Consider the following 16,195-nt stretch of genomic DNA (forward strand, 5'->3'; position numbering starts at 1 on the left):
TTGATGTGATAAAACTATACACCAAGTGTCATCACAGACCTAAAGTTATCGTGTCCCAAAGCATCAACCAATCAAATTGCTTATCTCTGCTTACACTAAGCAGAAAATTTTCATCTTCTAACTCCCAACTCCATCAAGGCATTTACCTAATGAACACCTACACCAAGATTGAACGTTCTAGCTCAATTAGAAGGAGAGTTATTGTGTTCGAAAGTCTCGACCAATCAAATTGCTTACCCTGAGCAGAAAATGCTCATTATCGAACTTAGTCAAGGTATTGATGTAATAAAACTATACACAAAATTTTATCACTCTATCTTAATTAGAACTAAAGTTATCGTGTCCCAAAGCATCAACCAATCAAAATGCTTATCTCTGCTTACCTAAGCAGAAAATGCTCATCTTCGAACTCCATCAAGGCATTGCCCTAATAAACACATACACCAAGTTTGAACATTCTAGCTCAATTAGAAGGAGAGTTATTGTGTCCCAAAAAGTGTGACGGACAGACAGACTGACGGACGGACGAACCCATTTTAATAGTCCCCTGCTTTCTTCGAAAGGCGGGGGACAATAAAGACAGCAGCTCATCCGAAATGAAAACTTAAATACATACAAGATAAGGCTTGGAATGGTTTTAATTTAATAAAATAAACTATAAAAAATTGAGACTTTCCATATTTAATTCACAAACCGGCCAAGTTCAAGGCAATAATATCCTGAATAAAGACCATTTTCATTCATCTGATGAATAAAGCAAAACTTACATCAGTCCGCAAAATTAGGATTTTCTACTACGGCACCAAATGCCGTAGCTATACTATATGTACTGAAATTGTTCAACAGTCATGATCACATGACAGCCATATAGAAAGATTTCATACAACTATGCCATAGCCTTCAATAATAAGGACACTATTTTTAAAATTAAACCTCTGTCAACATCTCATGGTCCGTACTCAGATTTTTGTCAAAAATAATTTTATTGAAACTTCTTACTGGAATTTTATGACATTTTTCAATCAAATTGATATTGAATTCCAACTGCCAAGTGATCTTTGACGTGCACAACAATGTGTACACAGGACCTCGGTTTTCCTCTCATCCAAACGACTTTACATCGTTCCTAGCCAGGTCCTTTGTCCTGCACCACTGACAAGGGGGAACTTCGCCCTAAAACCCGGGATCGAACACGTACAGGATCTTAAGGTTAGCGAGCCAACGTCCTTCTCACTGAGTCACCATGGCTCCAAAATCTTATATAGTCCACCTCAACTTATACACTGTAACATATTGAAATAGTGGATGATGGTATGGAAGAGTATCACTTCCAATATTAAATACTCTGCTAAAATGTCTTTTCCAGTAAGCAAATTTAAACATTAAATTGTACAAAGACCTAAGACCTGTAAAGATAATGTCAAAATACCTAAAATGACAATCATATGTATTAAACATGCATTATGCAAGAGCTAAATCTGCCTATTGCAGGTCTTTCTTTAGGCCTGAAATATTTTCTAAAGTATTAATTAGACATTAATTAAGTGATCCAGGCCTTAATCAACTCTCGATGGCATGAGATTTCTCCGATATTAAATAGATTAGAATGGTTCAGCGATACTTTGATTTAATCAAATATGGAGGACCGAGACTTAGCTTCAATCAACCAGTACGGTGGTTGAAATTATTGCACACGTCTGTCAAACCTTCAAAGGCTAATATCTTTGCTTGAAATAGAGTAATTTGAATGAAATTTTCAAATTATTCATTTTACATCATCTACTTTCGAACTATTATAGCAAGAATGGCTAGTTCTTTATCTAAATCTTTATCTATAATGTATCTTTAAGTATCAAAGTTACTGCTATGAGAAAGATGCTGTGTAGAAACTGCTAGGAGAAAGACAAATGGGATGTCACAAAGCGCAAATGTTAAATGTATCAAATGATATATTATCCATATTACATTCGACCTAGTACATATGACTTTGTTATTGGAGGTATTTTGACATTATCATTATCGGTACTAGGACTTTTTGCATTTCACTTTTTACATTTTATCACTAGAAAAGACATTTGAGCAGAGCATTTAATATTGGCAACGATACCTTTACATATGACAGATGGACGGACAGAAAGACATTGGTGATGAGAAACAAATTTTTGTTGATGTATGCGTAATAAAAACTGATTGATGTAGCCCATAAGTCTTCTGAAGTATCAGTCAACTTACCTTTTCTAATAAAGCAATGTGATCTTCTATTGAATAACTGTGCTGTCTGTAGACTGACAATAGGTCTATATCATTTTCTCTTGGATGAATACCATTTTCAAAACGGTTATAAAGTCCTCTCCAAAACCTGTTCTCCCAAAATAATAGAAAAGTTATTGTGAAACATACTAGTGGCTAAGGCATCTACGCTGCACAGAAAGGTTGTCCATATAGGGTTGGATTGTTTGCAAGGCCTACATAAGTCCCACAAATTATGACTTTGTTTTATGGGACTGGTCAACTTCACAAATCTGAACAATCACTACCCAAGTAACATACCCCCTATAAAATCTGAACAACCGCTTCCCAAGCAACATACACATACAAATTCTAAACAACTGCTACCCAAACAACATACACACAGAAAAATCTGAGCAACTGCCATAATAAAGGAAGTTACAGAAGTATATGTGCCAATATTGAAAGGAAACAAGATCTGTGGGTTAAAAATTGTGGTTGAACAGACAAACAGACATGGTAAATAACCATATACTCGAAAGTAAAATGTTGACATATATAAATAGAAAAGTCTTACTTGAAAAACTGTGGATTTGTTTGAGGTATCAATACAGAATGAGTTATTTCATATTCTTTTTTAAATAAAGGATTTGTGAATTCATTGATGTTTTGAGCTAAGTATCCCCACAGAGAAAATGTTCTTTCTGACAACCTAAAATATAGAAACATATCAATATAAAGATGAATGGTCAGCCCAAATTCACAGTTGATTTCTACATTGATTAGTTCAAACCTATTTTTTTTTTATTCTAACCAAATGTTTCTTCTCCAAGTCCTCACTGGACGAAAATAATGTTAGCATTGGTAGGTTACCAACACGACCATCTTTTGAAGCAAATAAAGTAAACAGAACATTGATTTACATGTCGCATTAGAATTGGATGGAGTCGACAAACAAATGAGTGGGAGGTGCCACTGCATTATACTTCCACATGAAAAATTGTGCATATAAAAACGTCAACAAGCGGTTGCCACGCAAGATTTGCCTACATTTTGCAAGAGATGGACAGAGAACAAGCTAAACAAGCTGATGTGCCCTGAAACATCCCATAATAAATAGATGAGACATATTAATTAATTGCATATTTATCTTTTTGAACAGAATCAAGCGATCAAATTGATTATCTATACTTAAGTCTAAGCATAAAATGTTCACAATCGAACTCAGTCAAGGTTTTGAAGCACCTGGTATTGAAGCTATTCACTAAGTTTCATCACTCTCCATCAGTTAAAATCAAAGTTATCTATCCCAAAGCATCGACCGATGAAAGTGATTTAACCGAAAATGTTAATAATTGAACTCAATCAAGACATTCACCTAATGAACATCTACACCAAGTTTAACCATTCTACCACAATTAAAAGCAGAGTTTTAGTGTAAACAATATTTTATTCAATAAACTGAATTGGATTGAACAACATAGTTGTTATCTTCCAAAGTCTTGACCAATCAAATTGCATATCCCTACAGCAGAAAATTCTCTTCATCAAACTTAGTCATGGTGTTGGTATAATGAATATGTACTTCGAGTTTCATCACTCTCACCCGATTAGAACCAAAGTTATCATGTTCCAAAGTCTCAACAAATCAAATTGCTTATCAAATTAGCATTCAACTAATAAGCACCCACAACATTCTACCTCAATTAGAAGTTATTGTGTTCCAAAGTCTCGACCAATCAGATTGAAGTCTCTACTTAGCCTAAGCAGAAATTGTTCATCAACAAACTTAGACACGGTATTGATGTAATTAAACTATACACAAAGTTTCACCACTCTCTCTCAATTAGAATCAAAGTTATAAAACTCTAAAGTCTTGACCAATCAAATTGCTTATCGCTCTGCTTACCTGAGCAGAAAATGCTCATTATCGAACTTTGTCAAGGTATTGATGTAATGAAACTATACACCAAGTTTCATCACTCTCACTTAATTAGAACCAAAGTTATAGTGTCCCAAAGCATCAACGAATCAAATTGCTTATCTCTGCTTACCCTAAGCAGAAAATGCTCATCTTTGAACTCCATCAATGCATTCACCTAATAAATACCTACACCAAGTTTGAACATTCTAGCTTAATTAGGAGAGGGATCACGTGGCTAAGTGGGTAAGACGCTGGCTTGCTAGCCTGGAGGTCGGGTGTTCGATGCCTGCATTGGCCGAGAAAGTTCATCCAGATTTTCCGGCGTGGTTTCCACTTGTCAGTGATGCTGGATGGAGGGCCTGACAAGGACAGCTGTCTAGTCCTTCGGATGAGACGAAAAACAGAGGTCCCGTGTATATGTTGGAATGCACGTAAAAGATCCCCTGGCAGTTGGAATTTGATACAAGAGTAGGCGATAGTGCCGCTGCCCAGGCAAAATTTCCCTCATAGCACACTGTATGGCGTATGCCCATCTTCGTTAGCCCAGTATAGGAGCAGAACAATTGGAAGTTAAACCCCATTTCATTTCATTAATTAGGAGAGTTATTGTGCCCCAAAAAGTGGGACAGACAGACAGACGGATGGACAGACAGACAGACTGACCCATTTCAATAGTCTTCTGCTTTCTTCAAAAGGTGGGGGACAAAAAGCATACAGTAAGTGGCCATAATCCAGGATGTCATTGTCCGACATATCAATATCAAAAGGAACCGAGATAAAAAATTGTCCACAAGCTAATGACATGATTTTTCCGACAATCAGGGGGCATAATCCATAAAGTTACGATCCAATACATGAAAATATCGAAAGAGACAGATTTTTGGGATATAAATGTATATTTCAAGAATGCATGACAACTTGGACAAAGATCAGTCAACCAGTTGATATACCACTCGGACCAATGTTTTTGTAATAATAAACTGTTGTTTTAATAAATTGTTGTCTTTGTTTAATACCGTGTTACTATTTCATCATTAAACACAGAAAAAAAGATAGGTTGCCAGGCAACAAAACATATGCCCACAGCAGCTAAATCGTCCGGGCAGTCAACAAGTGTTGTCGCATATTTTTACTTCTTTCGGTAATGAAACATTTATAATACACTAAAATCTGATTAAGAGTAACAACTCATGAAGTTATTATCAGAAAACCATTAGAATTTGTTTGGTTTTTATAAAGTTCTGCCCCATGCTAACATTTAGTATACAAAACTTTTAATATCATGGAATTAGCTGTTCAAGTCATAAAAATTCATTGAAAATCAATATACTTGTTCGTCTCAAGCTCCTAAACTCTGTGTATCAATCGGATGATAACTTTAGCGTTTAGAGCGTCACAAGATTTTTCAAAGTGATCAAGGGCCATAACTGAGACAGTAATTATCGAAAATCACTCAAAATGAATAGACTTCTTTGTCTCATGACCTTAAACACTGTGTATAAATTTAAAGTCAATTGGATATTGACTTTAGCCTCTAGAGTGTCCACAAGATTTTTCAAAGTGATCAAGGGCCATAACTCTGGCAGTAAATACCAAAAATCACTGAAAATGAATAGGCTTCATCGTCTCATGACCTTAAACACTGTATAAATTTAAAGTCAATCGGATATTAACTTTAGCCTCTAGAGTGTCCACAAGATTTTTGAAAGTGATCAAGGGCCATAACTCTGGCAGTAATTATCTGAAATCGCTGAAAATCAATAGGCTCTTTGTCTCATGACCTTAAGCACTGTGTATAAATTCAAAGTCAATCGGATATTAACTTTGGCCTCTAGAGCGTCCACAAGATTTTTCAAAGTGATCAAGGGCCATAACTCTGGCAGTAAATACCAAAAATCACTGAAAATGAATAGGCTTCATCGTCTCATGACCTTAAAAACTGTATAAATTTAAAGTCAATCGGATATTAACTTTAGCCTCTAGAGTGTCCACAAGATTTTTGAAAGTGATCAAGGGCCATAACTCTGGCAGTAATTATCTGAAATCGCTGAAAATAAATAGGCTCTTTGTCTCATGACCTTAAGCACTGTGTATAAATTCAAAGTCAATCGGATATTAACTTTGGCCTCTAGAGCGTCCACAAGATTTTTCAAAGTGATCAAGGGCCATAACTCTGGCAGTAAATACCAAAAATCACTGAAAATGAATAGGCTTCATCGTCTCATGACCTTAAAAACTGTATAAATTTAAAGTCAATCGGATATTAACTTTAGCCTCTAGAGTGTCCACAAGATTTTTGAAAGTGATCAAGGGCCATAACTCTGGCAGTAATTATCTGAAATCGCTGAAAATCAATAGGCTCTTTGTCTCATGACCTTAAGCACTGTGTATAAATTCAAAGTCAATCGGATATTAACTTTGGCCTCTAGAGCGTTCACAAGATTTTTTGAAGTGATCAAGGGCCATAACTCTGGCAGTAATTATCGGAAATCGCTGAAAAAAAATAGGCTTCTTCGTTTCACGGCCTTAAACACTGTATATAAATTTAAAGTCAATCGGATATTAACTTTAGCCTATAGAGTGTCCACAAGCAATTGTGGACGCTGGACCGACGGATGGACGGGGACGAAAATATACAACCACATTTCAATGTGGGCGTATAAAAACTCAATTCACAAATCATCAACAACTGAGTAGTTATTAATTGGTATACTATTCTCTGTGCGTACTATATTTATCAATTTGTACTGCCTTCTATTGCAAGATTGTCGTGAAATGCATGTCAAAGCTCAGTATACGTTTCATCATTTAAATCAATTCATCAGGATATTATTCCTTTTCTAATATATGACTTCTATGGCAATCTATGATTATCAAAGAACCATAAGTGCCACTAATGGTTTAATAACCATGTTTCATGTTAATAATTTCTTATATGTCTTGAGTTGGCCTATTTCAAATAGGCTATTTTTTTATTTCAAAAACGCAAAAATATTTACCCGTAAAATATAATAAAGAGAATAATTGTTAACCAAAATATTGGTCCAAGTGGTCCTATAAGTTTATGTGATTTAATGATCAATAAAGAAATAAATAAATAACAATATGTTGAGTAGTTTTTTTATTTAAATTTGGTCTTAGAGGTCTTCTGTCTTGGGACCTGTCATAGTCCCAGTGGTCTTTTAAAAAAAATAAATAACAATATCTTGAGTAGTCTTTTATTTTTATTTGGTCCAAGTGGTCTTCTGTCTCGGAACATGTCTTGGTTCAATTGGACTTCTAACCTTGGTCCGAGTGGTCTTCTGTCTTGGTCTGAGTGGTCTTCCCGTTGGTTCCACTGGTCGTTGGTCTAGATGTCTGGTTACCTGTTTCAAGTTTTGTGAAAATCAGAACTAGCAGTTGCCATGCAAGATACGCCCACATTTTGCAAGAAATGAATAGAGAATAAGCTTTAAAAAAATGTGATTTTTCGTACAATCGGGGACCATAATCCAGGAAGTTATGGTCTGAAATGCATGAATATTGAAAGGAACTCGGATCTTTGGGATATAAACATAAATTTTAAGTTTCATCAAAATCAGATCAAAATTGTAACAGATGGTCCACAACCTTTATATTACATACTTTAACACTATTTGCATATAGCAAACGGATGTTTTGTCTGGCAGTTTCGGTCCGATTTTCAGGAAATACAAACTCAACCATCATTGTGGTGTAACGGTGGTATAATCGAACGGTCTTTCAAATCAGACAAAAATTGTGACCTCTAGAGGGACCACAAGGTAAAAATGTGATTTTTTTATACAATCAGGGTCCATAATCCAGGAAGTTAAGGTCCAATATGTGCGAATATCAAAGGTTCAAATAAGTGAAACAAGGGCCATAACTCTAGAAGTAATTAACGGGGTGGGGTGTCAACAAAGTGAAACAAGGGCCATAACTGTAGAAGAAATTAAAATGTAGTTTGTAGAGTGTTCACAAGAAATTGTGGACGACAGCAGGGCGTACGGACGGACTTGGTCGACAATATACCACCATAATTTCACATGGGCGTATAAAAACTGTAGGCTCTACCGGTATCGCATTCACAATATGTGTGCGTGTGCGTGTGGGTGTGTGTGTGTGTTGTGTCACCATTAACCGAGGACCTTGTATTAATTGGCATAAACGAGGACATCTTAAATTTAGCCGATACACATGACAATTTTTCTTGATAAAAAACGCTAAACACACCGATACACCCCAACGGTACAGAATCGCTTTATCGAGGTATGAATTATAATCAAGTGATTTTTACAGATATATCTATGTTGGGGCCACTGAGCATGGCAGGATAGCCAGTTCTAATCGAGGACGTCCTCGATCAAATCGAGGACGTCCTCGATTCGGGTCATGTCCGCAAATAGAAGGTTTAAATCCTTATGTGTGTCCTCGATAAGGACCATCCACAAACGCACCCACACACACACGGTCACGTGACAGTCAATTCTCAGAGTGACGAACGCCGCTTTGAATAGTAAGTGAAAACGAATACTACATAATAACTGATATATTCGTGGTATGTGGTGTCTTAACATCAGCAACAGATACATGTATTGGTTCCTAGTAATAAATACTGTGTCTTACAGTCAGTAACAGACACATTTTCACGAAGTGACTTATAAATATATACATGCCGTGTTTAACAGTAACAGATAAACATGTTGTCTTACAGCAACAGATACACGAGTTGTTTTACAATCCGTATCAGGAACACGGTGTGTCTTAGTAATAGATACGTCAGTAAGTAACATATAAACGGAGTAACATAAACATGTCGTGTATCGCAGTCAGCAACAGATACATGTGTTGTATAATAATGCATAATAGTTACACGTCGCGACATATGATTTGTAACGGATACAGGTCTTACAGTCAGTTACCAACAGTATTCTAGGATGTTTAAAATGCCACGTCTTTCAGTCAGTAACATATGCAGACATATTTCGAGCATGGTCTTTATAAATTTTATTTTAAGATTTTACATACCGGTATAATTTATAAACAAAAACGGGATTTTGTGGCTTAAGGGTAGATAACGTCTTATTGCACGCAATTAGAATGGATAGTACAAATATGCATTATTAAGTTTCTTCATATATTTATATTACCGCCTTTCCCTTTTTATTCACGTATCGAATATGCAATCTCTCGTTATACGTATGTGGCCATACACACTTGCATTGAGTGTCGGTCCCCATAATCGAGGACAGTTACCGCAGAGTATATCTTATGATTGATTCATACATGGTGTTTCATATAATCAGTAACAGATATGTATATTAATTTGGAAGCAGGTTTTGGTTACAGATAGAACATGATCATCTGTCTTAAATTATGTGCTTAAATTCAAAGAGGACCGACATTATAAAGGTGACTTTCATGGCACAAAATCGTGTGTTAAGGCCTACTTTGATGCCCTCGGTTAATTGTTATGGACCGCACACACATATTGTCACGTGATAGTCAATCAAGAAAGCGGCTAACTCCATTTTGAACAGTAAGTTAAAATAAAGTATTTTTGTTCTATTTCTGAAAACATGCATCATATTTTAGAGTTTGTAGTATACGCATGTGTTGTACAGTGACACGGGGCATATAATTTATTTGCGGTTGTGATATTTAATTATGAATTACGAAGGAAATCGAATTTAAATTAATCATCACGTGGACGTCCTCAAACAATATCAACATAACTAACACAAATCCATCCTTGTTTCAAACGATCTTCTCCTAAACCAGGAAGCACCAATGCCAATTAATACTCCTTATTTTGAATCCAAACATTTGGCTATATGTCCTTTCTTTTTATGTCATATATAGTTTGGTTCCTCATAACTAGTACGTCTCTAAATTCAACGAGGCCTGCATTATACCGGTAATACAAATTGTTGTAGGATGGAGATAGTTTCTAATTTCTGTTTAATGTCATGGAACCCTGCGTTGAATTGTATTTATATCCTCGAATATGGATAGTTGTGTTTGATAAAAACCCAAACTCGGCATGTGATAATATTACTATATGATTATGAATAAAATTCACATCATAAATAATATCTGCAAGGTTATTTCATTTGATTATTTTTAATGGCGAGTGGTGTCATATTTGCAATGATCGTTAAGATAATGTATATTTATTGTCTTTTCAGGTCAAAATGCTATGGACAAGAATATTTTTCTAATCGTTTACTTTTTATGTTCGCTAACATTCAGAATATTGGCAAGCTATTTTACACAAGTTTATAAACTTTTTCTATTTGTAACCTTCATGGTAGACATTATTTTCCTTTGTTTTCTTGTGTGCTGTCTTTATATAACAGACGGTGAAGAACCACAGCCAACTTTATAAAATGAAAACAAAAAGGTTAAACAAGTCAAAATCCACAGTATATAAAATTGGCGACCCGGTAATGGCGATCTGGCCCCAAGATGGTATATGGTATGACGCAGAAATAATTAGAGTTAATAAGTGCACGTACACAGTGAAGTACACCGTTGACAACATCAAAATGAAATTACTGGCTCATCAAATAAAACCAGAGAACACAACACCCGATATTACTACAGCTCCATCGCAAGTTATTAGCAACATATTAACACATACAGCTCCATCTTCGGCTGCAATTGACATGTTGACAGATACATCGCCAACGATTAAAGATACCTCGTTGCCAGTCGATATGTCACCAGCTCAATCGTCAGTTATTAGCGACATATTTACAGATACAGCCCCATCTTCCACTGCTATTGACATGTTAACAGATACATCGCCAACGATTAAAGATACCCCGGTGTTAGTCCATATGCCACCAGCTCCATCGTCAGTTATTAGCGACATATTTACAGATACAGCTCCATCTTCCACTGCTATTGACAGGGGGGCAGACACATCTCCAACGATTAAAGATACCCCGGTGTTAGTCCATATGTCACCAGCTCCATCGTCAGTTATTAGCGACATATTTACAGATACAGCTTCATCTTCCACTGCTATTGACATGTTGACAGATACATCGCCAACGATTAAAGATACCCTGGTGTTAGTCCATATGCCACCAGCCCCATTGTCAGTTATTAGCGACATATTTACAGATACAGTTCCATCTTCCACTGCTATTGACAGGGGGGTAGACACATCTCCAACGAAGAAAGATACCTGGTTGCCAGTCGATTTGCCGCCAGCTCAATCGTCAGTTATAAGGGACATATGTACAGATGCAGCTCCACCTTCCACTGCTCTTGACATAGTGACAAATACAGCACCAAGGATTAACGATACCCCGTTGTCACTCGAATTGCCAGCTCCATTGTCATTTATTGACATCGTTACAGATACAGCTCCATCTTCGACTATCAAAGGCATAATATACAATATCCTTCACCAGATACTTCTTTTGCTAACGATTATGAGGATATTTCTGTACCTGGACGTATGTCAGCACAAGTCAATAGGCCACATCTAAGACCCCGTTTAGATAAAGAAATTGCTTCTTTAGACAATACGGTAACCATTAGCTCTTCAAGCTACGACAATGATGAATGCGATAATTCTGATGATGGCGAATTTTCTTCGGGAAGTGAGTACGATCCAAATGATGACGAGAATTTTGTGTCTGATTCCGATAATTCAGTGAAATCACTTCTCGTTCCCATGTCAAACTTCAGATCTAAATCCCCAATAATCCATCAAAACGAAACAATAGCAGAACAAACCCCTTCCTCCACGACAGGATGTGACAGTGCATTTATTAATAGAATAACGGTTATGTCAACAAATAATGATGGTAATGTCCGTAAATGGGACAAAAAGTACTACTGTTACTTTTGCTCGAAGGGTCAATCAAAGTTACCACGTCACTTAATGTCAAACCACTCAGATGAACCAGAAGTTGTTAAACTTAAAGCAGAAACAAACCTTAAAACACGGAGTAATATGCTATGCAAATTAAGAAATCTGGGCAACCACAAACACAATTGTGACGTCATTCGAAAAAATAGTGGACAATTGATCGTCGGATACCGCCCATCAAAACGAAGTGTTAATCCTATGCCCATTAAAACCTCAAAAACGTAAATACAACCAAGAAGATAGACTGCGAATGCCCAAGGATTCGTGAACGAATGGCTTCTAAGAGTATCTTGTTAAAACCTGCGCCATGTGGTGTTTTAGCATCTTTAAATCAAATTCTTGCTCCCATGAAATCCGATGAGATTAGTAGGATTGTAAAAAGTGATGATCTTATTCTAGAAGTTGCAAAGCGGGAGTTTATGAAAGCCGGCCACGATGAAGACCAACACAACTATATTCGATCAAAGCTACGAGAACTTGGTCGACTACTATGGCAGCTGAGAAAGAACACTTTAAAGCCCGATGTTTGTTTACAAAACTTCATTGATCCTGAGAAATTCAGTACTATAGTAAAATCAGTTCACGATCTTGCTGGTTTTGACTTTGAATCACATGATTTCAAAATTCCCTCATTGGCTTTAAAACTTGGACACACTATAAAAAAATGTGCATTGATTGTTAAAGCTAATGCACTAGAAAAGAATGACAAAGATATGGCGGAAACTGCGGACAATTTTTACAAGTTATGTGAAATGAAATGGGAGATAGAGATTTCGACACATGCCCACAGAACTCTTTATCAAGCTAAAAGAAACAATCCTGATGTGCTACCTTCAAGTACGGATGTGGTTATACTGTCTCAATATTTGGATACCGCAGGAGACGACCAGAAAGCTCGCCTAAATAATTCATCCGAAAACAAAGACATAAAGATGTCATGGGATCTTCTGAACGAAATAACTATCTGTCAAATAATACTTTTTAATCGCAGAAGACAAGGGGAGGTATCCAAGATGAAGACTGAGGATTTCCATAAAAAACAGATCACCAACATTGGGGATACCATCCACTTAAGTGAAATTGAAAAGCATTTGTGCAAGATGTTTGAAGTTGTGGAAGTAGTTGGGAAACGAGGTGGAACAGTTCCTGTTTTATTAACGACTCAGATGATAGAACGGATATCTCTTCTGTTGGATAAAAGATCTGAACTTGAAATTCCCGCAGAAAACAAGTTTTTGTTTCCTCGATCCAGTTATCAAAGCCTTGGACACATAAGGGGCAGTGACGCTATGAGAAAGCATGCCCTGTTGGCTGAAGTTAAGAACCCCGAAACCATGAGATCAACTAAGTTACGTAAGCAAGTAGCAACTGTGGCACAGATGCTGGCATTAAAAGAAAACCAGATTGAACTGCTCGCTAATTACATGGGCCATGATGTGAGAGTTCATCGTGAATATTATCAACTCCCAGACAATGTTTTGCGTGTTACCAAGAATTCGCGTTTGTTTATTGCGATGGAACAGGGTACGCTCGAAAAATATCAAGGGCGATCGCTTGATGAGCTTGAAATAGACGACACCGTCGACATAGAGGAACATGATATTATTAGTTCAGATGAAGAATCCGATAATGATGTAGACATCCTACAGACTAAAACTTCTACCAATCAAGCAAACACTACGACCAAGAAACCTAAAATACCCGGGAATGGAACTATTGCTAAAACATCGAAATTTCCGATCAAGAAAACAGTTTGGTCTGAGGATGAAATTATTGCTATTAATTCCTTAAAAAATATCCTACATCTTCGTATACCAGGGACGAAGGACATAGAAGAGGTTCAAAAAAGACACCCGGTACTGAAGAGGAGATCTTGGAGGAATATTAAAGATTATTGTAGAAACAACAAAACTAAGATCTTGAAAGGACGATAATAATGTTCATCTGTGACAGCTAAGACAGAACTTAGCCAGTATCTCAAGTAGTTCGCCAGTTTGTGATAACTTGACTTTTAGTTCGTAGATCACCAATTAGTGATACCTTGGCCTTAGTTTACAGAAATACTATTATCTCACAGTTGTTCGCCAGTAAGTGATAACTTGACTTTTAGTTAGTAGATCTTCAATTAGTGATAACTTGACTTTAGTTTACAGAAAGCTATTATCTCACAATAGGTCACCAATTAGTGATAAGTGAACTTTAACCATTTAGTGACAACTTGACTTTTAGTTTATAGAAAGACTAACTTTTAGTTCATAGAAAAATTAACTTTTAGTTTACAGAAAGCTATTATCTAAGAGTAGCTCACCAGTCAGTGATAAGTGAATGACCAACTATTACTTAATGTGTTTAGACAAGATTTATTTAGAGTAACGATAGCCTATGCAATGTATTATATCAATCATGGTTACTTGAAAAATAAATTTTAAAAGAACAACCTGTAAACACTGTTCGTTGTTTAGTTAAATTCATATGTCGTCTATACTTGGGGCCTATACTCAATGCATGTGCGTGTTAAGGTGATCACAATCTAGATGCATGCTCATACACATTTCAAAGGGGCTTAAGTCGACTGTATTGGATATGGGTGTTAGAAACAACCATATGCGTGACTTAAAGTCAGTAACAGATTCAACCCAGCAATAAGTTTTATCAATAGACACTGCCGTGTCTTACATTCAGTAACAGCTGTGTTGGGTCGTGTCTGAAAGTCAATAACAAAGACGCGGGTGTCTTATCAATAGATACATGCTGTGTCTTATAGTCGGTAACAGATAAAGACGACGTCTTAGAATAATGGACACACTGTACGTCTTAATCAGTAATAGACACATGTCCTGTGTAATTATCTTACAGTCAGTAACATATACACTTTATGTCTTACAATCCCTAACATATATATGCTTTGGGTCTTAGTAATAGATGCATGTTTTGTCTAAAAGTCAGAAACAAACCATCCTTTGATACATGCGGTGGCTTATAAGATGCAAAGTATACCCCTTTAAAAGAATTCAAAATAGATTCAAAATATACCTCTTTAAAAGAATTTTGAAGTCATCGAATATATAGATTCAAAATAGACCTCTTTAAAAGAATATATAGATTCAAAATAGACCTCTTTAAAAGAATTTTGAAGTCGTCGAATATATGCTTTTATAAAATTAAACCTCATCTGTTTGACAGGTTCATACATTTTAAGTCATCAATTACATACTATTATACATTTACACGTCCTCTATTTGACAGATTCCTACAATTTAAGTTATAACATTCCGATATAATTTGTGAACAAAATGAGAGAATTATGTGGTCTAAGGGGAGACAATGCATTGTTGCACTCAATTAGAATGTACAGTACCAACATCAATAACTTTAGAAAGTTTTCAAATACATGTCATGACTCCCTTTTACAAAAAACAATCTATTATTAGAAGTGTGTTCACGTCCTCGGTCCAATAGGTTCAGGCTTATATGACCATACACACTTGCATCAAGTGTCGGTCCCCATAATCGAGGACAGTTAATGTAAAGTGTATGCCACTTTCCATTTTAAGTGATTGATACATGGCTTTTTATCTAATTCTCATTAAGAAACATTTCTGTTTTTGATATAGAAGATAGAAAATAATCAGCGGTTGTAAATTACGTACCTGAATTCAATGGTCCTCAATAATGGGGACCGACGACTAATGCATGTGTGTGATCCGGATCTATTTCATACACATAAACCTATCAATCGAGGTCCATTGACACACACATAAATTTAATGATAGGCAATTGAAATCATTTGTTAATGTTTATCGCATTTCATAATACCAGTTATCTAATACATTTATAGATATACTTCTTTCTTTGTCCACCACTGGTTGAGGTAAATATCCCTTCACTGTTCAAAATACAATATATTAATAGACGTGTGTTTGAGTCCTCAATTCAAAGGTTCGTGCTTATCAGGTCATTCACACTTGCATTAAGTGTCGGTCCCCATAATCGAGGACATTATGTCACGTTCCAATATACTTCATTGATAAAGTCTCTTATGATCAGTAACAAATACATGTTACGATAATCGTGTCTTACAGTTAGAAATATTTGTCACATATTACAGTCAATAAAACACTAGCCATGTCCAAGAGTCAGTAAAATGCGATGTG

General features: G+C 36.1%; 1 protein-coding gene across 1 annotated transcript in view; it reads right to left on the reverse strand.

Annotated features, from left to right (window-relative positions):
• Positions 1–16,195, reverse strand: part of LOC126829628 (myotubularin-related protein 6) — a 70,088-nt gene that overhangs the window by 4,736 nt on the left and 49,157 nt on the right. The window contains exons 11-12 of the mRNA XM_050559608.2: positions 2,807–2,941; positions 2,233–2,359 (exon numbers count right to left, since the gene is read on the reverse strand). Coding sequence (XP_050415565.2) covers positions 2,233–2,359; positions 2,807–2,941 — 262 coding nt within the window. The remainder of the gene's footprint in view (positions 1–2,232; positions 2,360–2,806; positions 2,942–16,195) is intronic.

Source organism: Patella vulgata, chromosome 8 (genome assembly GCF_932274485.2).
Source record: "Patella vulgata chromosome 8, xgPatVulg1.2, whole genome shotgun sequence".
NCBI classification, from domain to species: Eukaryota; Metazoa; Mollusca; class Gastropoda; family Patellidae; genus Patella; species Patella vulgata.